Raw genomic sequence first — 25,162 nt, forward strand, 5'->3', positions numbered from 1 at the left:
CAAGGCTGTTTTTCCAGTGGTCATGTATAGATGTGAGAGTTGGACTGTGAAGAAAGCTGAGCACCAAAGAATTGATGCTATTTAACTGTGGTGTTGGAGAAGACTCTTGAGAGTCCCTTTGGACTGCAAGGAGATCCAACCAGTCCATTCTAAAGGAAATCTGTCCTGGGTGTTCATTGGAAGGACTGCTGCTAAAGCTGAAACTCCAATACTTTGGCCACCTTATGCGAAGAGTTGACTCATTGGAAAGACTCTTATGCTGGGAGGGATTGGGGGCAGGAGGAGAAGGGGACGACAGAGGATGAGATGGCTGGATGGCATCACTGACTCGATGGACATGAGTTTGAGTGAACTCCAGGAGTTGGTGATGGACAGGGAGGCCTGGCGTACTGTGATTCATGGGGTTGCAAAGAGTTGGACACGACTGAGTGACTGAATCGAACTGAACTGAACTAAATTCTGACCAATGTGAGTTGATACCTCACTGTAGTTTTGATTTGCATTTCTCTAATGAGTGATGTTGAGCATCTTTTCATGTGTTTATCAGCCATCTGCTTTATTCGATAGAATATTGAACAGAATTCTGTGTGCTACACAACAGGGCCTTGTTGTTTATCCATTCCACATGTAATCACAACCCCCTCCCCCTTGGCAACCACAAGCCTGGCCACTACGTCCATGAGTCTGTATCCACTTCATAGATAGGTTCATTTGTGTCGTATTTTAGATTTCATAGATAAGTGATGTCATATGGTATTTATCTTTCTCTGTCTGACTGACTTCTCTAGTGTGATAATTGCTAGTTGCAGCCATGTTGCTGTTAATGGCACAGTTTCATTGTATTTGTGGCAGGATAGTATTCCATTGTGTATATGTACCACATCCTCTTTATCTGTGCCTCTCGGAGACACTTCTCCTTCTTTTTTTCCTGTGTATATAGCATATTTTCTTGTTTATTTGTATGTTCCTTAGAAGTAAGTCTCAGTCATGTCCATCTCTTTGCAACCTCATGGACTATAAAATCCATGGAATTCTCCAGGCCAGAATACTGGGGTGGGTAGCGGTTCACTTCAGGGGATCTCCCCAATCCAGGTATCGAACCCAGGTCTCCGACATTGCAGGCAGATTCTTTACCAGCTGAGCCACCAGGGATATTATAATTATTGTTTAAAACTAGATGTTTTAGATAATACGTTGTAACACTCGAGTTATCAGATCCCTCTGCCTTCCAACGTTTCCTGTTATTAGTTTGCTGCTCTTTGTTTAATAGTTTAATGACATTCCTAGACTAGTTCTGTGTATTGATAATTGCCTGCAGTGTGTGGCCTTTGAGTTCTAGTTTAGGTTCTTGTTTTTATTTTTTAGTTCTCAGTGCCTAGGATCTCATATCTGGTTCAGTATAATCTAGTGGCCAACCAGTGTTTGGCCATAAGATTTCTTTCTTTTTTTTTTTAATTGGAGATTTCCTTAAATGCTTTGCCTGTATGTTTTGCACACTTCCACAAAGGAATCTGTGTGTGAAGCCACATCTTCAGACTTCAGGAAGATTATTTAACAGTGTGGGCTTTCACTTCCTGACTGCACAAGCCTCAAGATCAGCCAGAGATGAGAGACTGTTGTCTTCTTTCTCAGGTCTTCACTGAGCATGGGCATATCCTTGTGCATCCATGGATTTCTGGGAATATTTCAGAGCTTTCCAAACTTCCCCATGTCCCTGATTTTCTCCAATACTTCCTTTTAAATTCACAATCTAGTTGACTCCACCTGAGATCATATCTTTGGGAAACTGGAGATGTGACAGTAATTTGTATTATTTTGGTAATGTCCTAAAGGTGGGCTTTTGTTATGTCCCTCACTAAGATGAGCTGTCACCCAAATCAAAAAACCACCAAAGCTGGAGACTAAAGAGTTCTCAGGGAGCCAAAATTGTAAAAAATAAATGTACCCCAATGTTCATTGCAGCACTATTTACAATAGCTAGAACATGGAAGCAATCTAGATGTCCATCGACAGATGAATGGACAAAGAAGCTATGGTACATATACACAGTGGAATATTACTCAGTCATGATAAGGAATGAATTTGAGTCAGTGCTAGTGAGGTGGATGAACCTAGAACCCAGTATACAGACTGAAGTAAGTCAGAGGAAACAAAAATCATATATTAACACATATACATGGAATCTAGAAAGGTGGTACCGCTGAACCTATTTTCAGGGCACCAATGGCTTCCCAGAATCTGCCTACCAATAAAGGGGACACGGGTTCAATCCCTGAGTCAGGAAGATCCCCCAGAGAAGGAAACTGCAACCCTTTCCAGTATTCTTGCCTTCTAAATTGCATGGACAGAGGAGCGTGGCGGGCTACAGTCCAGAGCATCACAAACAGTCAGACATGACTGAGTGACTAAACAGCAGTCGGGACACAGATACAGAGAACAGACTTATGGATGGTGTTGTGGGGAAGGAGGTGAGGATGGAATGTATGTAGAGTGCAACATGGAAACATATACATTACCATATGTAAAATAGATACTCAGTGGGAATTGGCTGTGTGGCTCAGGGATCTCAAATCGGGGGTCTGTAACAACCTAGAAGGGTGGGATGTGGTGGGAGAGAGGTTCAAGAGGGAAGGGTCTTAGGTGTACCTATGGCTGTGTCAACTACAAATCGGCACTTACCAAGAGCATTGCTAATGGCTGAACAACAAAGGCATTTGCCATCTGCCTCTATGGAGATGGAAACCCATGCTGCTATAATGTTGACCTTCAACAATGCCTGAGGGAGTTTAGGGTAGAGTGAGACACTCTGTGCTCCAGGGAATCTAGTGGGACAGGTCTTTAGATAGTTGGATGATTTTAGGAACAGATTTTATGATGTCAATCCTTGCATCTCCTCATTTAGTGCTTCTCATCTAGAGAAGAACTAAATCCCTTCATGGTGACATCCTCATGACTAACAAAAGCCTTTTGTAAAATGAGTTTTTCATGGCATTGAACTCCCCCTTCACCACAACCTTATATATTGACTTTCCCCCACTGCTGCTTTGGAGCAGTCTCTCAGAACTGTCTGAGATGCTGCCCCTCCCTGGGCTGCAGTCCTCATTTTGCCCCAAATAAAACTAACTCACAACTCTCAAGATAAACACCCTTTTTTTTAGTCGACAGCTGATTCATGTTGATATATGACAAAAACTAACACAATATTGTAAAGCACTTATCCTTCAATTAAAAATAAATTTAGTTATTTTAAAAAAGAGTTCCCAGGGAGTTAAAGAGTCAGAAAAAGATATTGACTGTGCTCTGGGTATAATATGATGCTTTTAATGAAGCTCCAAAAACAGTCACACATCTTTACTGCCTACAATGCTATTAGCTTTTGGCTGCTGCACCACTTAGCTGGGGAGAGATGGAATGGAAATAGTTCAAAGGGAAATATCGCAGACTTTTTCCCCCATCTTATTGAGGTTCCACAGTTTCTCTTGGATCAACAACTTTCAGTTTGTTCTGTGGCCTTGGATAACTGCCAGTTTTGAAATGGTTGGTTTTAGTTGTTTTGCTTGTATTTTGGTTGTTTTAGGAGAAGTTCAAGTTTACCAAGGTCTTCAGTCTCCTGTTCAGGAAGTCATTCTCCCAGAACATGCACGCTTAACCATACCATGCTGCTAAAGTGATGTTTATCTGTGTCAACTGAGCTCTCTCCAGGAATCCTTGAACACTTCAGTTTTCTCAAACTTAATGCAGTGAAGTGTACTTCATTCTTCTCAGTGGCTGCTATATTTTCCTGAAATGTCCCACCATGCTCTCTGTTGTTCTAGAATGTCTCACTCTCGAGTTTACAGTAATGTAAGACTTAAAAGACGCTTACTCCTTGGAAGGAAAGTTATGTTCAACATAGATAGCATATTGAAAAGCAGAGACATTACTTTGCCAACGAAGGTCCGGCTAGTCAAGGCTATGGTATTTCCTATGGTCATGTATGGATATGAGAGTTGGACTGTGAAGAAGGCTGAGCGCCAAAGAATTGATGCTTTGGAACTGTGGTGTTGGAGAAGACTCCTGAGAGTCCCTTGGACGGCAAGAAGATCCAACCAGTCCATTCTGAAGGAGATCAGCCCTGGGTTTTCTTTGGAAGGAATGAAGCTAAAGCTGAAACTCCAGTATTTTGGCCACCTCATGCAAAGAGTTGACTCATTGGAAAAGACTCTGATGCTGGGGGGGATTGGGGGCAGAAGGAGAAGGGGACGACAGAGGCTGAGATGGCTGGATGGCATCACTGATTCGATGGACATGAGTCTGAGTGAACTCCGGGAGTTGGTGATGGACAGGAAGGCCTGGCATGCTGCGATTCATGGGGTCGCAAAGAGTCAGACACGACTGAGCGACTGAACTGAACTGAACTGAAGACCAACAGTGATTTCTATCTGTAAAACCTTGAGCAATAGACTTCATTTCTCTATGCTTCAGTTTCTAATCAGTTACTCGATAAGAGAATTTCTGCTTTTCACTGTTGTTAAAATTATATTGAATAACTCAACAAGAAAAGACAAATAACTCAATTTAACAATGGACATAGCCTTTGGGAGTTAGAAGAGGAGAAAGTCCTAAGACCTTATAAGACCCTCCCCTGCCAAGCCATGACTCTCCACCCACATTCACCACACAAACTATCCCAGGATGGGTTTACTCTCCAGGCTCATATTGGGAACAGCCTCTCACTCCAGACTTGAAAGTGCTGGAACCTGAGACAAATTAACCCATTAGTCTCTGTGGACATGCTCATTTTTTTAATTTATTTATTTTAAATGAAACAAATATTAATATTTTAAAGATAAAAGGTAAATTCAAAAAGACAGTAGACATCATAAACCATTAAACACCTTATCAACAAAGAACAAAGACACATAAAGCAAGAATCAAAAGAAATATGAAGAAAAAGAAAAAAAATATAGTGAGGCATATTAATATTTCTCAGAATATTTTATCAACTGCATAAAAAAATAATAGAGGAGCATCTTGAATGATGTCTTAATAATTTAAATAATTTCATAATTTGTATGGAAATACAAAAAACCTCGACTAGCCAAAGCTATCTTGAGAAAGAAGAATGGAACTGGAAGAATCAACCTGCCTGACTTCAAGCTCTACTACAAAGCCACAGTCATCAAGACAGTAGGGTACTGGCACAAAGACAGAAATATAGATCAATGGAACAAAATAGAAAGCCCAGAGATAAATCCACACACATATGGACACCTTATCTTTGACAAAGGAGGCAAGAATAGACAATGAATTAAAGACAATCTCTTTAACAAGTGGTGCTGAGAAAACTGGTCAACCACTTGTAAAAGAATGAAACTAGAGCACTTTCTAACACCATACACAAAAATAAACTCAAAATGGATTAAAGATCTCAATGTAAGACCAGAAACTATAAAACTCCTAGAAGAGAACATAGGCAAAACACTCTCCGACATACATCACAGCAGGATCCTCTATGACCCACCTCCCAGAATATTGGAAATAAAAGCAAAAAGAAACAAATGGGACCTAATTAAACTTAAAAGCTTCTGCACAACAAACGAAACTATAAGCAAGGTGAAAAGACAGCCTTCAGAATGGGAGAAAATAATAGCAAATGAAGCAACTGACAAACAACTAATCTCAAAAATATACAAGCAACTCCTACAGCTCAATTCCAAAACAATAAATGACCCAATTAAAAAATGGGCCAAAGAACTAAATAGACATTTCTCCAAAAAGACATACAGATGGCTAACAAACACATGAAAAGATGCTCAACATCACTCATTATCAGAGAAATGCAAATCAAAACCACTATGAGGTACCATTTCGCGCCAGTCAGAATGGCTGCTATCCAAAAGTCTACAAGTAATAAATGCTGGACAGGGTGTGGAGAAAAGGGAACCCTCTTACACTGTTGGTGGGAATGCAAACTAGTACACCCACTATGGAGAACAGTGTGGAGATTCTTTAAAAAACTGGAAATAGAACTGCCTTATGATCAGCAATCCCACTTCTGGGCATACACACTGAGGAAACCAGAAGGGAAAGAGACACGTGTACCCCAATGTTCATCGCAGCACTGTTTATACTAGCCAGGACATGGAAGCAACCTAGATGTCCATCAGCAGATGCATGGATAAGAAAGCAGTGGTACAGATACACAATGGAGTATTACTCAGCCATTAAAAAGAAGACATTTGAATCAGTTCTAATGAGGTGGATGAAACTGGAGCCTATTATACACAGTAAAGTAAGCCAGAAAGAAAAACACCAATACAGTATACTAACACATATATATGGAATTTAGAAAGATGGTAACAATAACCCTGTATACGAGACAGCAAAAGAGACACTGATGTATAGAACAGTCTTTTGGATTCTGTGGGAGAGTGAGAAGGTGGGATGATTTGGGAGAATGGCATTGGAATATATATAATATCATATATGAAATGAGTCGCCAGTCCAGGTTCGATGCACGATACTGGATGCTTGGGGCTGGTGCAGTGGAACGACCCAGAGGGATGGTATGGGAAGGGAGGAGGGAGGTGGGTTCAGGATGGGGAACACATGTATGCCTGTGGTGGATTCATTTCGATATATGGCAAAACCAATACATTTAAATAGTTCAGTTCAGTTCAGTTGCTCAGTCATGTCTGACTCTTTGCGACCCCATGAACCACAGCACGCCAGGCCTCCCTGTCCATTACCAGCTCCAGAGTCCACCCAAACTGTTGTCCATCGAAACAATGATGCCATCCAACCATTTCATCCTCTATCATCCCCTTCTCCTCCTACCCTCAATCTTCCCCAGCATCAGGGTCTTTTCCAATGAGTCAGCTCTTCACATCACGTGGCCAAAGTATTGGAGTTTCAGCTTCAACATCAGTCCTTCCGGTGAACACCCAGGACTAATCTCCTTTAGAATGGACTGGTTGGATCTCCCTGCAGTCCAAGGGACTCTCAAGAGTCGTTTCCAACACCACAGTTCATAAGCATCAATTATTTGGCACTCTAAAGTTTTCTTTATAGTCCAACTCTCATATCCATACATGACCACTGGAAAAACCATAGCCTTGACTAGATGGACCTTTGTTGGCAAAGTATGTCTCTGCTTTTCAATATGCTATCTAGGTTGGTCATAACTTTCCTTCCAAGGAGTAAGCGTCTTTTAATTTCATTGCTGCAATCACCATCTGCAGTGATTTTGGAGCCCCAAAAAATAAAGTCTGACACTGTTTCCCCTGTTTCCCCATCTATCTACCATGAAGTGATGGGACCAGATGCCATGATCTTCGTTTTCTGAATGTTGAGCTTTAAGCCAACTTTTTCACTCTCCACTTTCATTTTCATCTAGAGGCTTTTGAGTTCCTCTTCACTTTCTGCCATAAGGGTGGTGTCATCTGCATATCTGGGGTTATTGATATTTCTCCCAACAATCTTGATTCCAGCTTGTGCTTCATGTAGCCCAGCGTTTCTCATGATGTACTCTGCATATAAGTTAAATAAGCAGGATGACAATATACAGCCTTGACGTACCCCTTTTCCTATTTGGAACCAGTCTGTTGTTCCATGGCCAGTTCTAACTGTTGCTTCCTAATCTATACAGGTTTCTCAAGAGGCAGGTCAGGTGGTCTTGTATTCCCATCTCTTTCAGAATTTTCCACAGTTTCCTATGATCCACACAGTCAAAGACATTGGTGTAGTCAATAAAGCAGAAATAGATGTTTTTCTGGAACTCTCTTGCTTTTTCCATGATCCAGCGGATGTTGGCAATTTGGTCTCTGGTTCCTCTGCCTTCTCTAAAACCAGCTTGAACATCTGGAAGTTCACAGTTCACATATTGCTGAAGCCTGGCTTGGACAATTTTGAGCATTACTTTACTAGCATGTGAGATGAGTGCAATTGTGCGGTAGTGTGAGCATTCTTTGGCATTGCCTTTCTTTGGGATTGGAATGAAAACTGACCTTTTCCAGTCCTGTGGCCACTGCTCAGTTTTCCAAATTTCCTGGCATATTGAGTGTAGCACTTTCATAGCATCATCTTTGAGAATTTGAAATAGCTCAACTGGAATTCCATCACCTCCACTGGCTTTGTTCATAGTGATGCTTTCTAAGGCCCACTTGACTTCACAATCCAGGATATCTAGCTCTAGGTGAGTGATCACACCATCGTGACTATCTTGGTCATGAAGATCTTTTTTGTACAGTTCCTCTGTGTATTCTTGCCACCTCTTCTTAATATCTTTTGCTTCTGTTAGGTCCATACCATTTCTGTCCTTTATTGAGCCCATCTTTGCATGAAATGTTCCCTTGGTATCTCTAATTTTCTTGAAGAAATATCTAGCCTTTCCCATTGTATTGTTTCCCTCTATTTCTTTGCATTGATCACTGAGGAAGGCTTTCTTTTCTCTCCTTGCTATTCTTTGGAAATCTGCATTCAGATTCTTATACCTTTCCTTTTCTCCTTTGCTTTTCGTTTCCCGTCTTTTCACAGCTATTTGTAAGGCCTCTCCGGGCAACCATTTTGCTTTTTTGCATTTCTTTTTCTTGAGTATGGTCTTGATTCCTGTCTCCTGTACAATATCACGAACTTACGTCCATGTTCATCAGGCACTCTATCAGATCTAGTTCCTTAAATCTATTTTTCACTTCCACTGTATAGTCATAAGGGATTTGATTTAGGTCATACCTGATTGGTCTAGTGGTTTTCTTCACTTTCTTCAATTTCAGTCTGAATTTGGCAATAAGGAGTTCATGATCCCAGCCATAGTCAGCTCCCAGTCTTGTTTTTGCTGACTGTATAGAGCTTCCCCATCTTTGGCTGCAATGAATATAATCAATCTGATTTCAGTGTCGACCTTCATATTTAATGCATTTATATTAATCATATGCTACACAAATATGTTTAAAAGTTTGAATCTTATATGCTTTTCTTAGATGTCCATAGGACATTTAGAAAAACTGGCAAAAGGATGAACATTACTAAATTACAAAAGTAGAATTCATTTGTGTGTGTGTGATTCAGTTATACATGTACACATATAATATTTTTTAATTATTTTCTGTTATAGGTCACTATACAAAATATTGACTACAGTTCCCTGTGCTATACAGTAAACTTTTGTTTCTTGTTGCATATCCATTTTTTTAATTAGAAATCTAGCATTCTATTCATACTAAGTCAAGCAAGTGGAATCAAAATGTCATAAAATTTTTAGTTAGGCAAAAATTAATGTTTTTGAAAATATATATTACACATATTATTTATATACATGTATACTAAACCTTTTGAACTACACTTGATAAAGGCTTGAGAAAGAATGTCAAAAAAAATAAGAGATGAAGAAATTGGAAAACATAAACTAAATGAAATGGGAGCCATGAATATGAAATAAAAAGTGAAGCAAACGAGATAAAAGTAAAAGGTCCAGTTGTTTTTAAATGTGGCTGCTCATTAGAAACATATCTGGAGCTCTGGCAAAAAAAAAAAGAAATGCAATACTTGGGCATTTGTATTTTCCAAATATTCCAAGATGATTCTGATATACATATGGACTTTAAAAAGTGTATGTCCATATGTATATCAGAATCATCTTGGAATAATTGGAAAATACAAGGATGGGGAACACTTGTATACCCATGGTGGATTCATGTTGATGTATGGCAAAACCAATACAATATTGTAAATTTAAAAAATAAAATAAATTAAAAAAATTTTAAGTGATTACAGATTTTCTAATAAATGCTATTTTGGGTGATATCGAATTCTATAATTTTTTTGTTGACCATTCATGATACAATAATACTAAGTAAGTAATAGTTCAGTTCAGTTCAGTCGCTCAGTCATGACTGACTCTGCACAACTTTAGGCTTCCTGTCCATCATCAACCCCTGGAGCTTGCTCAAATTCATGTCCATTGAGTCAGTGATGCCATTCAATTGTCTCATCCTCTGTCTTCCCCTTCTCTTCCTGCCTTCAATCTTTCCAAGCATCAGGGTCTTGGAAAGACACCAATGAGTCAGTTTTCCGCATCAGGTGGCCAAAGTATTGGAGTTTCAGCTTCAGCATCAGTCCTTCCAATGAATATTCAGCACTGATTTCCTTTAGGATGGACTCGTTGGATCTCCTTGCTGTCCAAGGGACTCTCAAGAGTCTTCTCCAACACCACAGTACAAAAGCATCACTTCTTTGGGGCTCAGCTTTCTTTATGGTCCAACACTCACATCTACACATGACTACTGGAAAAAGCATAGCTTTGACTAGAGGGACCTTTGTCGGCAAAATAATGTCTCTGTTTTTTAATATGCTCTCTAGGTTGGTCATAGATTTTCTTCCAAGGAGCAAGTGTCTTTTAATTTCATGGGTGCAGTCACGTTTGGCAGTGATTTTTGAACCCTAGAAAATAAAGTCTGTCACTGTATCCACTGTTTTCCCACCTATTTGCAGTGAAGTGCTGGAACCAGATGCCATGATCTTAGTTTTTGAATGTTGTGTTTTAAGTCAGCTTTTCTCTCTCCTCTTTTCACTTTCATCAAGAGGCTCTTTAGCTCCCCTTTGCTTTCTGCCCTAAGGGTGGTGTCACCTGCATATCTGAGGTTAATGATAATTTTCCCTGCAGTCTTGAATCCATCTTGTGTCTCATCCTGCCTGGCATTTCACTAGATGTACTCTGCATATAAGTTAAATAAGCAAGGTGACAATGCTCAGCCTTAAAATACTCCTTTCCCAACTTGGAACCAGTCAGTTGTACTATGTCCGGTTCTAACTGTTGCTTCTTGACCTGCATACAGATTTTTCAGGAAGCAGGTAAGGTGGTCTGATAATCCCCTCTCTTTAAGAATTTTCCACAGTTTGTGTTGATCCACACAGTCAAAGGCTTTAGTGTAGTTAGTGAAACAGAAGTAGATGTTTCTCTGGAGTTCTCTTGCTTTTTCTATGATCCAACAGGTGTTGGCAATTTAATAGTTACAGAAGGGAACACGATTAATCTAACAATATAAAATAATTACATAAAATTTGGGGGGTCAAGCAGAGTGATGTGGTAAGTGGAAGTATATACCTGGACATGTTTTCATCTGCTCAGCCAGTCTGTCTTTTGGTTGGTGCACTTAATCCATTTACATTTAAGATAATTATCGATATATATGATCCTATTACCATTTTCATAATTGTTTTGGGTGCATTTTCTGTATGTAGGGCTTTTCCTTTTCTGTTTCCTGCCTAGAGAAGTTGCTTTACCATTTGTTGTATAGCTGGTTTGGTGGTACTGAATCCTCTTAACTTTAGTTGTCTGGAAAGCATTTGACTTCATCAAATCTGAAGGAGAGTCTTGCTGGGTAGAGTATTCTTGGTTATAGATTCCTCTCTTTCATCACTCTGAATACATCATACCATTTGCTTCTGGCTTGTAGAGTTTCTGTTGAGAAATCAGCTGATAGCCTAATGGGAGTTCCCTTGTATGTCATTTGCTATTTTTCCCTTGTTGCTTTTAATATTTTATCTCTGTCTTTAATTTTTGCCAATCTGATTACCACATGTCTCAGCTCAGTGTGTTCCTCCTTGGGTTTATTCTGCTTGGGACTCAATGTGCTTCTTGACTTGGTTGACTATTTTCTTTCCCAGTTAGGGAAGTTTTCAGCTAATACTTTCTCAGGTTGGTTATCTCTCTCTTCTCCTTCTGGGACCCCTATAATGTGAATGTTCATGTGTTTAATGTCCCAGAGGTCTCTTAGGTTGCCTGCATTTCTTTTCATTCTTTCTTCTATATTCTGTTCTATGGCAGTTATTTCTACCATTCTGTCCTCCAGGTCATTTATTCGTGCTTCTGCCTCAGTTATTCTGTTATGGATTCCTTCTAGGGTATTATTCATCTCTGCTTCTTTGTTCTTTAGTTCTTGTAGGTCTTTGGTAAACATTTCTTGTATCTTCTCAATCTTTGCCTCCATACTTTTCCCAAGATCCTGAATCATATTCATTATCATTATTCTGAACACTTTTTGTGGAATGTTGCCTACATCCACATCATTTAGCTGTTTTTCTGGGGGTTTATAGTATCCCTTCATCTGAGATGTAACTTTCTGCTTTTTCATGCTGATTAACTTTCTGTGGTGTGGCTTTGTTTTGGTTGCTGTGGGATTGTGGTTCTTCTTGCGTCTTCTCTTTGTGTAAGCTTCCTAATGGCAGGGACTGGTGGTTGGAAAACCTGGGTCATGCTTTGGTGGGCAGGGCCTTACTCAATAAAGCTTTAATCCAATTATCTGCTGATGGATGGGGTTGCACTTCCTCTCTGGTAGTTTTTTGGCCGAGGTGACCCAACCCTCAGGTCTATGGGCTCTGTGGTCAGGTTAATTTCTCCAAGAGGGTTTACACCAAAGGAGACATTCCCAGACAGCTGCTGCCAGTCCCCTCTGTCCCTGTGATGAGCCCCTGCTGACCCACACCTCCACAGGATACCCTCCAACATTGCAGGTAGTTTTGGTTCAGTTTCCTGTGGAGTCACTGCTCTTTTCCTTTGAGTCTTGGTGCATGCAAGGTTTTGTTTGTGCCCTCCAAGAGTAGAGTCTCTGTTTCCCCCAGTTCTGTGGAAGTCTTGTAATCAAATCCCACTAGCCTTCCCAGTCAGATTCTCTGAAGATTCCCAGTTCCTTTTTGGGCCCCCAGGCTAGAAGTCTGACGTGCAGTTCCAAACCTTCACAATGGTGGGTGATCTTCTTTGTATTATTGTTCTCCAGTTTGTGGGTTACCCACCCGGTGGGTATAGGATTTGATTTTATCGTGATTGTGCCCCTCCTACCATCTCCTGCCATTTCTTCTTTATCTTTGGGCGTGGAGTATCTTTCTTTGGTAGATTCCAGCATCCTCCTGTCTGTGGCTGTTCAACAGCTAGTTGTGATTTTTGTGCTTTTGCAGGAGGAGATGAGCAGACTCCTTCTACTCCTCCATCTTGAACCAGAAACCCTGGACATTCTCCCTTTCACTTGTAGGTCTCTTCTTGGTTGTGACTCAGAAAGGCCAAGTCCTCTTTCCGTTTGACTCCAGGTCTGTCTTTTCAATTTTTCTGCCTGTTTGCTAGTTATGACCCTCTCCTCAATCTGGTTAAGTATTCATGTCAAGTATTGTTCTTCTGAAAACAGGATTTCTGTCTCTAATACCAAGTTCAACAGTGATTCCTTGCCTGCTCGCTTAGTCACTAAGATGTATCCAACTCTTTGCAACCCCATGGACTGTAGCCTTCCAGGCTCCTCTGTCCATGGATTTCCCAGGCAAGAATACTGGAATGAGTTGGCATACCCAGGGAATCTGCCTGACCCTGGGTCAAACCTGAGTCGCTTGCATCTCCTGCATTGGAAATCAGATTCTTTACCACTCGCCACCATTCCCCAAAAAAGGACACTAATTTTGAATAAAGATTTCTCCAAAGATAAGTAAATGACAATAAGTGCATGAAAAGATGTTCAACATCATTAGTCATTATGAAAATACAAATCAAAACCCACAAAAGAACACGTCACTTCATACTCATTCACTTAAATGATTAAAGGAAATAAAGACTGACAATTTGAAAAATGAAAAGTTATGGAACAATTAGAACCCTCATATATTGCTTGTTGAGATGAAATTAGTGCCACCACTTGTAGAAAACAATTTCTCAAAAGTTTTGATATGTAGGTACCAAATGACCCAGCAATTCCATTCTTAGGTATATATCCTAAACACATGAAAATCCACACAAAAAATTACATCAGTGTTCATTGCAGCATTATTCAGAATACCCAAATCCTGAGAATGACATAAATGTCCACCAGCTGATGAAGGCATACCAAAATGTAGCATAGCCACATAATAGAATATTATTCAGCTATGAAGAAAGACTAAAAATGAGTTTTCAGCCATAAAACCATGTTGCAACATGAATGAACCTTGAAAACATTAAGTGAAAGAATCTAGTCACAGAAGACCACATACTGTATGATTCCATTTATGTGAGTATCCTGAAGAGGCAGATCCATAGTGACAGAAAGTTGATTAATGGTACCCGGGGGCTAGGATCAGGGTTGGGATGCATGGAAGTGGGAATGAGGATTTCCTCATGCTATTGTGAATGCAGTTTCTTTTTGAGGAGTTTAAAGTGTTCTGAAGTTAGACTGTGGTGATGGTTGCACAACTATGTGACTATCCAAAGATCACTCAACTGTACAGTTTTAATGGGTTAATTTCATTGGATGTGAAATCATATCTCAATAAAACCATAATTTTTTTAAAAAAAAGCAGTGGATGAGTTTTACAGCAGATAAAAAATTAAATTGAATAATGCAAGAAAGGCTCTTAAAACTATGTTAGGTTCAGAGGACTCTCAAAAACGAACACATTTACAGACTTCCCTGCTTCAACCCTGATTATCTCAGGAACATCTACTCATTGGTCTTGTTTCTACTGAAACATGATTTTTCTGGGAATCTTCCTTAACCATTCTATTTCCTTAGATCCAAAACTGAGCATTACATTCAAAGATACATTGTCATAACCTCTCTTTTTTATCATTAAATTGTGTATCTCCTGCCAATATGGAATTTATAGTCTCTTCACCACTTTATTATCAGAGACAATCACAGAATCTGTCAAAAAAGAGACAATCAATACTTCTTGATTAATGAGTGAATTATATAATTATTATAGATCCCTAAGGATAAATGCATTTTTTTAATTTTTTAAGGGAGTCACATTTTAAATATGTTTTTTTCTTTTTTTATTATTTTTTTATATATTTTACTTTATTTTTTAATCTTAAAATATTGTATTGGTTTTGCCATATACCAACATGAATCCGCCACAGGTATACACGTGCTCCCCATCCTGAACCCTCCTGCCTCCTCCCTCCCCATACCATCCCTCTGGGTCGTCCCAGTGCACCAGCCCCAAGCATCCAGTATCGGGCATCAAACCTGGACTGGTAACTCGTTTCATATATGGTATTATACATGTTTCAATGCCATTCTCCAAAATCATCCCACCTTCTCCCTCTCCCACAGAGTCCAAAAGACTGTTCTATACATCAGTGTCTCTTTTGCTGTCTTGTATACAGGGTTATAGTTACCATCTTTCTAAATTCCGTATATATGCGTTAGTATACTGTATTGGTGTTTGTCTTTCTGGCTTACTTTACTCTGTATAATAGGCTCCAGTTTCATCCACCTAGTTACAACTGATTCAAATGTATTCTTTTTAATGGCTGAGTAATACTCCATTGTGTATCTGTACCACTGCTTTCTTATCCATTCATCTGCTGATGGACATCTAGGTTGCTTCCATGTCCTGGCTATTATAAACAGTGCTGCGATGAACATTGGGGTACACGTGTCTCTTTCAATTCTGGTTTCCTCGCTGTGTATGCCCAGTAGTGGGATTGGTGATCATAAGGCAGTTCTATTTCCAGTTTTTTAAGGAATCTCCACACTGTTCTCTATAGTGGCTGTACTAGTTTGCATTCCCACCAACAGTGTAAGAGGATTCCATTTTCTCCATACCCTCTCCAGCATTTATTATTTGTAGACTTTTGGATCACAGCCATTCTGACTGGCGTGAAACGGTACCTCATAGTGGTTTTGATTTGCATTTCTCTGATAATGAGTGATGTTGAGCATCTTTTCATGTGTTTGTTAGCCATCTGTATGTCTTTTTGGAGAAATGTCTATTTAGTTCTTTGGCCCATTTTTTAATTGGGTCATTTATTGTTTTGGAATTGAGCTGTAGGAGTTGCTTGTATATTTTTGAGATTAGATGTTTGTCAGTTGCTTCATTTGCTATTATTTTCTCCCATTCTGAAGGCTGTCTTTTCACCTTACTTATAGTTTCCTTTGTTGTGCAGAAGCTTTAAAGTTTAATTAGGTCCCATTTGTTTCTTTTTGCTTTTATTTCCAATATTCTGGGAGGTAGGTCATTGAGGATCCTGCTGTGATGTATGTCAGAGAGTGTTTTGCCTATGTTCTCCTCTAGGAGTTTTATAGTTTCTGGTCTTACGTTTAGATATTTAATCCATTTTGAGTTTATTTTTGTTTATGGTGTTAGAAAGTGTTCTAGTTTCATTCTTTTACAAGTTAAAGATCATACACCATGACCAAGTGGGCTTTCTCCCAGGGATGCAAGGATTCTTCAATATCCACAATCAATCAATGTAATACACCACATTAACAAATTGAAAAATAAAAACCATATGATTATCTCAATAGATGCAGAGAAAGCCTTTGACAAAATTCAACATCCACTTATGATAAAAACTCTCCAGAAAGCAGGAATAGAAGGAACATACCTCAACATAATAAAAGCTATATGTGACAAACCCACAGCAAACATTATCTTCAATGGTGAAAAATTGAAAGCATTTCCCCTAAAATCAGGAACAAGACAAGGGTGCCCACTGTCACCATTACTATTCACCATAGTTTTGGAAGTTTTGGCCACAGCAATCAGAGCAGAAAAAGAAATAAAAGCAATCCAAATTGGCAAAGAAGTAAATCTCTCACTATTTGTAGATGACATGATCCTCTACATAGAAAACCCTAAAGACTCCACCATAAAATTACTAGAACTAATCAATGAATATAGTAAAATTGCAGGATATAAAATCAACACACAGAAATCCCTTGCATTCCTATACACTAATAATGAGAAAAATAGAAAGAGAAATTAAGGAAACAATTCCATTCACCATTGCAATGAAAAGAATAAAATACTTAGGAATATATCTACCTAAAGAAAATAAAGACCTATATATATAAAACTATAAAACACTCGGAGAAGGCAATGACACCCCACTCCAGCACTCTCACCTGGAAAATCCCATGAACAGAGGAGCCTGGTGGGCCGCAGTCCATGGGGTCGCTAAGAGTCAGACAAGACTCAGCGACTTCACTTTCACTTTTCACTTTCATGCATCAGAGAAGGAAATGGGAACCCACTCCAGTGTTCTTGCCTGGAGAATCCCAGGGCTGGGGGAGCCTCATGGGCTGCTGTCTATGGGGTCGCACAGAGTCGGACATGAATGAAGCGACTCAGCAGCAGCATAAAACACTGGTGAAAGAAATCAAAGAGGACACTAATAGATGGAAAAATATACCATGTTCATGGATTGGAAGAATCAATATAGTGAAAATGAGTATACTACCCAAAGCAATTTATAGATTCAATGCAATCCCTATCAAGCTACCAACGGTATTCTTCACAGAGCTAGAACAAATAATTTCATAATTTGTATGGAAATACAAAAAACCTCAAATAGCCAAAGCAATCTTGAGAAAGAAGAATGGAACTAGAAGACTCAACCTGCCTGACTTCAGGCTCTACTGCAAAGCCACAGTCATCAAGGCAGTATGGTACTGGCACAAAGACAGAAATATAGATCAATGGAACAAAATAGAAAGCGCAGAGATAAATCCACGCACCTAGGGACACCTTATCTTTGACAAAGGAGGCAGGAATATACAATGGATTAAAGACAATCTCTTCAACAAGTGGTGCTGGGAACACTGGTCAACCACTTGTTAAAAAAATGAAACTAAATATCTGTTTTTAATTGGAGGATAATTGTCTTGCAGTGTCCTATTTGTTTCTGCCATACAACAATGTGAATCACCCGTAAATATGCATACATTTCCCCTTCTTGATACTCCCTCCCACCCACCCACCCCCATCCTATGACTCTAGGTTGTCACAGGCATTGGGTTGAGTTCCCTGTGTTATGCAACAATTTCCCACTAACTATTTTACACATGGTAATGTATACGTTTCAATGCTGCTCTCTCAATTCACCCCACATTCTGTCTGCAAGTCTGTTCTCTATGTCTGTGTCTCTGTTTCTGATCTACAAATAAATTCACCAGTACCATTTTTCTAGATTCCATATATATGCACTCATATGCAATGCAAATTCATTTTTAAATTAATTTTCATTGGAATATAGATGATTAACAATGTTGTGTTAGTTTTTACTGTACAGCAAAGTGAATCAATTATCCATATACATATATTCAGCCCCTTTTCAGATTCTTTTTGCATATAGGTCATTACAAAGTATTGAGTACAGTACCCTGAGCTCTACAGTAGGTCCTTATTACTTATCTGTTTTAAATATAGTAGCCTGTATATGTCAATCCTAGTCATCCAATTTATTCCCCCCTTTCCCGCTTGGTAACTATAAGCTTGTTTTCTACATCTGCGACTTTATTTCTGTTTTGTAAATAGGTTCATTTACATACTTTTTTTAAGATACTGCATATAAGCAATATCATATGATATTTGTCTTTCTCTATCTGACTTACTTCACTTAGTATGACAATCTCTAGGTCCATTCATGTCACTGCAGATGGCATTATTTAGTTCCTTCTGACTAATATTCCATTGTAAATATGTACCACATCTTCTTGATCACAAATGCATTTTTTATTCTCTCCCTTCTCAGCTGCTGGCTCCACTCAGAAAAGGGATTTAAATGGGGTTTCCTTGGACCAGTCTGTGCCATCTTCTCTGTGAGTGATGACATCAAAGCATCTTTAATACTCAGCTAAGCATCATTTAAAGAGAACAAAAAGTGGGGGGCATGGGTTGGTGACAGAGGGGACAAGAACAGGAGTGTTCCTGGGTTATCATGGGTTTGGTTGCATTTTCTAACACCATTCTTAAAACACACTAATATGGCTAAAAATAGAAACTACTTAAGTGTGGAAATGATGTTGGACAGGCTGTACAGGGACTGAAATTTTACTCAATAAATCTTTTCTGGTTTCCTGAAGGTCAATTTAGCCTTCTTTCTGATGACCCTTTGGATTTTGAAAAGAAAACTCTGTTCCCTCAATAGTGAGGTGTCCACCCTCCAGGACACGAGGTAAGATGGAAAAGACACTGACAGCCCTGCAGATGTGTGGTTGCAAAAGTGAAGGCATGTGCCTGAACAGCTCCTTGTGTCCATTCTCAGGTTTTCTAAGGAAAGCCAGAGTAAAATGAATGGAGGTGTCCTAAGGCAGCAAGTTCAGACCCAGTGGTGTTCTCTACCCATCTCTAATTCCAGTTTGTGACCTTGTGACTCCCTCAGCAACATTCTCTGACTTTGTCAGCAAAAACTCCACTATGGAAGTGCAAGTTTTCTTGGATTCTAAAGGAGGGAAGCTCAGAATTCTGTTCTGTGTCTCCCAGGGACAGGTTATGCCTTGCTGAGGCTGAATTGACTCCAAGAACATGGAGAGTCACACACCGTTATGCATTCCCTTAAGCAGAGACTCATGATTTTTTTCTATTCTCTCTGAATGAGTGAATCCATGAGTGGGACAGGGCTGTGGTAGAGCAAGTCATTGAATCTCTTAGATCTGTGGGTCTCCCATGTGGACAGCATCAATTGTATGAGGGAAGCCACATTAACTCCCACTAGGTTACACTCTGCAACCTTGGCTGAATCAGAATTTAGTGTGAGAGGATGTTCAGGCCCGTCCCACCAAGACTTGACCCACTTAGAGTCTGCAAAGGAACTATGTGGTTAGTCCTGATTGTTAATCTAAGAAAATGTGCTTAATTTGGAGGAGGAGACAAATGAGGCAACTGAGAGTTTAAATGTTTCACAATTTTGAAACAATTTGAAAAGACATTTGACCAGCTCATAGCAACACTTGGTTGAGAATATTTCATTCCAGATTTGTTTCAGCCTGGGAACTAGGATCTACACAATGCTCTGGATCATAAAATACTTGGGTTTAATTGGTAGACAGGATGGTTAATATAAAAAAAAAATAGTAGGAGAGAGAATTACTTGATATTTCTAAAGGAAGAGGCACCATAAAATAATCATAATTATTCTGATATTTTTACCCCTTCAATGATCATGAGTTATTCATTTCATTTTTGTTTAGTAATAATTTCTGATCATTTGGAAAATGTTAAACACTGGAGAGAGAGATTGATGAATAATAAGTTTCTCCCTTCTTTCAGGTGCAGATTATTCACTCATAATTTAACCAATCATGTAGCAATTATGCATTGAGTAGTTCTACATGTCTGGCACTGTGTGAATATTGAAGATATAACAGACAGGAAAAGCAAAATGGTCTGCAGATGGTAAATCTAGAAGAGACAGCTTTTAATCAATAGAGAAAATCAAAAGCAATGATCTGACAATCTCTAGGGGCTATTGGAAGAAACATGGAAGAATTGATGATCTAACTGACAGGTACAGGCTTCATGGAGGAATTAATTATAGAGATATGTCTGAAGGTACATAGTTTTGAATCAAGGAATAAAAAAGTGTTTTTAAAGAGAAGGAATATGTGCAAGCCTTTGCCCAAAGAGGCACATTGAATTTTCAAATATTGAAAGAAATTTGATGTGGCTGGATAATGGTGAGTACATGGTATATGGAGCTGGAGAGGAAAGCAGGAGATGAATCAAACAAATTCCACTGATGTATGGCTCTTGGTTTTGACCCTATATGTATGTTTTTACCAAAGAGTGCAATGATTTTATTTGTGTTTTGAAAAGATCTTTCTGATTTCTGGGTAAAGGATGATTGGGAGGTGACAAGGATGGAAAGAATAATCAGTAGGTGAGCATAGCAGGTGTTTAGGCAAGCTGGCACCTGGCTAAGAGGAGGTGATGGAAGTTGAGATAGCAGGAGAGATTGTGGACATATTGAAAAGATAGAACAAAAAGATCAAAGGTGGTATGTTGTGATGGTAATAAGATAGCTGTTGAGAGTAACTTCAGGATCCAATTTGTCCAAAGGATGAATGTGGTATCATGAAGATTGAGAAGGACACCGAGAAAGAACTGGATTAGGGTAAAGATTGCAAGCCTTAAATTGAAAGCTGAGTTGATGAAGACTTTGAGATACCAAAATGTCAAATACTCCATACTCCTTTTAGATTTAAGAGGAGAGAAGTAAGAGATAAAGAAACTAATGGTCACCATTTGCAGCTATTGTGACTGAGTCTAAGGAATAAATGTTGTCTAGGAGAAAAGAAAAAACAGGATTAAAGTTGTTCTGGACCAATCACTTGTATGGAACTACAAAGGAGACAGAGATTAGCAAGAGAGAATGGAGAAAGACAAAGAGATGTGTAAGTAGAATCTAGTGAGGATAAGGATGGAGTGTTTTATGAGAAAAGCAGAGAATGATCAGAAATTGTTGATAGACTTTCTGGAGATGAAGATCATTGTAAATCTAAGAGATATTTGTTTTAGTAACTATAGGGAAAGAAACTTAAATTTGTTGGGAGCAGCACGGGAGTTCCCACCATGACAAAGGATCATGGAGAGGACCTGACATCAAAGAATCAGGACTCGAGAGCCGCCTGGACCTGCCCAAGCATCGACCCCTAACCAAAATCTGTCTGTTTTACTATTTCACAACTTTCACCAACTTTTCTGCATTAATGGGGGGGGGGCGAGGGCTATCCCCGACCACCTTTCTCTGAAGAAATCAACTTAGAGCTCTAGTAATAAGTCTCCAAGGTATAATAGGTGTGTTCCAATTCAACCCTCTGATGACTTTTAGCTTGCCTGACAGGTTTGTTCAGATTCCTGCAGCTACACATGTGATTGTTCACAGCTCCAACAGAGAGGCACGGGAAGCTTAAGATATCTAACAATGCAGAGCATCTCGGAGATTAAGAAATTATTAGAATAGCACTGGTGGAGGGTTTTATTTTGAGCCATACTTGCTGCCAAGTTTCCACATCCCCTGTATTGTGTCCTTGGGAGTATATTAATTGATATAGTTGGTATAAGGAAAATAATAGTATAACCTTGGGTTATAACCTTGGACCTTGAGTTAATTCTTTTATTTTATAGCCACCACCTTTTGCCCTACAGGAATGCAACTTCTAATTGCTTTCGAAGGGTGCCCTGACTTTAGAATAATCACCTTTAGAGAAAATAAGTTTTCTGATTGATAAACCATTATTCAGAAAAAGGGTCATAAAATGTTAACAGGCCCTCTTGGCCAGAAGGTGATGTAAATCATCTAAAGCGCATAGATGATAGTGCAGAAAGAAAGCCTGGCTTCGATAAGGGTCAAGGACTGCTGACCTTGCATGACTCTCTACCCCTATTATCCTCTATGGCAGAACTTAAGGTATAAAAGCACTTTGGAAAATAAAGTTGTGGGCCTTGCTCATCAGGCTTGGTCTCCTGTTCATTCTTTCTCTGTTTCCTTTTCTCTCGTTTTCTTCTCTGTTCTTCCTTCAGGATGACTAACTTGGAAGCGTGGGGCCCTCTGAGACCACTTATTTGCCTGCTTCTAAGACCCTCGAGAAGGTGCCTAAGGTGGGGCACTTTCCACGATTTGAGAGGGGCCTGTGGCCTCCGTGGTCAGTGCAAATCTGATGCACAGGTTTTATTGGCTTCTGGGTAAACCAGTTAGATCAAGCCTTTGTCCTCCCTTTTTGCTATTCTCTTTCGCTAACGCTGTCCTCCGAGGGAATCCCTGGATCCAACCAGGGCTGGACCCTGGTAGGCTGAAGGCATTGAGTTTAAGGCAGGGAAATAAGAAGAATGTCAACTCTTGACTGGTAGCTAGAAATAGGCCAAGTAGTACATCTTTGTAAAGACAGAGAGAACCAAACATATATCCATGGCTATGGGAAAATATACTGTGAAAATGAGAGGAAAGAGTGAGGGAGAACGGGTAAGGGGAAGAGAGAATGAGAGAATATGTGTGAAAAGATAAGGGAAATTGATAAGCATTAATAATGGTATTCAAAGCAGAGGTGGAATAATTTCTCAGAGAGGAGAAGGTTCATTGTCTCAATGACACAAGAGGATGAACACTGATATTTTTTCTGGCATAGAGTTCACAAATATCATCACCACAAGGTTGATTTTCTTTGTGAAATAGTGCTGAGAACATTTGTTGAGAAAGGGCAAAGTGGTAGAAGATTCAATGGTGGAATCAGTGCTTATGGAAGTTGGGACAGGTAATGTGAGAAATGCAGAAGGGCTTCCAAGGCCAATAGTAGTTTCCTTTCAGTGAGAGGGAAGATTGAAGGCATTAAATAGAAGATGGAAGAGGTCAGGAAAATATAAGGAAAATAAGTTTGTAAGTCTAAACCAGTAGTGTTGTCTTGGTCATCACTCTCATGAGTTATCTTGGTCCTACTGCTATCTTTTTCTGTGGGGTAGAGGGACCAAGGGGCTTTCCGAATGTCTCAGGGTAAAGAATCTGTCTGCAGTGCAGGAGACCTGCATTTGATCCCTGGATTGGGAAATCCCCCGGAGGAGTGCATGACAACCCACTCCAGTATTCTTGCCGGAGAATCCCATGGAAAGAGGATCCTGCGTGCTGTAGTCCATAGGAAAGCACAGAATCGGACACGACTGAAGTGAGCACAGCACAGCACAGCACAGACACACACAGCATAGCACAAGAGTGCCCCAATATCAGGCAGTCTTGTTAAGAAAGTCTAAAATTCCAGCTAACAGCTTTCTCTTTGGTGCACAGATAAGTACATAATCTCCCCATTTTCGGCATTTTTTGAGGGGTGCTGCTGAGTGTTACCATAGAGACAGTGTACAGCAAAATGTAGGATAATGTGACTCTGAATAGAATGTATCTCACCATTTCAGATCATTGATAGTTGCTTATTTAGTGACCATGCATGGCACATAGTAGGTTTTCAATAAGAATACTGATATGAGTCAAGATGGACACAGTTCCCCGAAGGAAACAAGGAAATACATTTTTGTAAACAAACTGAGACACTGCTAGTGGTGTGTGTGTGTTGTGTGTGTGGGTGCACATGCGTGCATGCTCAGTAGTGTCCGATGTGTGCAACCCAATGGACTGTACCTGCCAGGCTCTTTGTCATGGAATTTCCGGGCAAGAATACTGAGATCATTGCCATTTTCTACCTAGGGGATCTTCGTGACTCAGGGTTCAAACCCAGGTATCTGGCATCTTCTGCATTGACAGGCAGATTTTTTTACCACCATGCCACTTGAGATGAGTCACAACAGTAAACAAGGGTAAGCCATCCTAAGATAGCAACAGCTCATACCAGCTGTCCAGTGTGCTAGGCATATGCTGATCAATGAATTGTTAGTGAAGTGCTCTGGGGGGAGTGCATTCTTACCTCACTGTGTTTGCAACCATCAGACATGGTCCTGCTGGAGAGGTGTACTTCTCAGACTCGGCTTTGTTTCCTGATTCTTTTCAACCACTTCCTGTATTGCTCACGGGCCTGCAAAGCATGCTCTGAGTCAGCTCACCTGAGAGGAGTGAGGTGGGATGGTCCTGACAGGGAGTCAAGACAGTGGTACCTGCTGGCTGAGGAGGCAGTACACCAGGAAGATGAGACGCCCTGCAGGCTGTTGATGATGGTGAGAGGTAGGCCATGACCGGCAGGCAGATTCCCCAGAAGAAACCAGTGCATCCCAAGATGAGAGAGCGAGCTGTGGCTTAAATGTCAGCATCCTGATAGGAGGAAAAGTAAGTTCCTGATACAACCAGAGCAATCTCATCTTCACTCATGGATGCTCTTCCTTTCCTGTTGGTAATGACTTCTCAGACTGGGTTGTGATGGTTTTATTCTTTGCTGTCAATGATGCTCCACAATAGAAATGCCACTGAGGTCTAGAATGACATTTTGATTTGGATGGAAAGGGAAGCGACACTCATAAGTTGCAAAATCTTTATGATCCTCTGTGGAGATACTAATTTCATTCAACAATGTTCCTGGGAAGTACCATGCATCACACTCTGTGTTGGGTCTGGGCATTAAAGCATCACAAAGGCGAGATATCTATTTTCATAAACTCATGATCTACTCAAATGACTAATACAACAAAACAGTAAGATGCATAATTTAGAAAAGATAATGGTAGAAATGCAAAAGAAAGAGCATCAGATATGCACAGATTTCCTGGAACAAAGGTCTGCCTAAACCTCTTTAGAAATTTAATGTTCACTGGGATTTTTACCAGGAAGGAGTGGAGAGAGGTGAGAACGAGTGAATGTGGGGTGTGAAAGTGGGAGTGTGAAGTGAACCTTAAGGGGAGCTTGGTGGGGAAAAGGGGTCCCCAATAAATGTCCTCTTTAAAAAGGTTTGCTTTTCCCGATAGGGGGGGGGAACATAATTGTTCCTGCCACATTTGTCCATAGGAC

At 39.9% G+C, this 25,162-nt stretch overlaps 1 protein-coding gene across 4 annotated transcripts in view; it reads left to right on the top strand.

Annotated features, from left to right (window-relative positions):
• The window catches only part of LOC100299045 (adhesion G protein-coupled receptor E2), a 295,684-nt gene that overhangs the window by 33,725 nt on the left and 236,797 nt on the right, over window positions 1-25,162 (top strand). For all 4 annotated transcript variants that reach the window (XM_059888533.1, XM_059888532.1, XM_059888531.1 and 1 more), the window contains 2 exons: window positions 18,479-18,545; window positions 18,810-18,901. In XM_059888533.1, the coding sequence (XP_059744516.1) occupies window positions 18,479-18,545; window positions 18,810-18,901 (159 nt within the window). The remainder of the gene's footprint in view (window positions 1-18,478; window positions 18,546-18,809; window positions 18,902-25,162) is intronic.

This window comes from Bos taurus, chromosome 7 (assembly GCF_002263795.3).
Source record: "Bos taurus isolate L1 Dominette 01449 registration number 42190680 breed Hereford chromosome 7, ARS-UCD2.0, whole genome shotgun sequence".
NCBI classification, from domain to species: Eukaryota; Metazoa; Chordata; class Mammalia; order Artiodactyla; family Bovidae; genus Bos; species Bos taurus.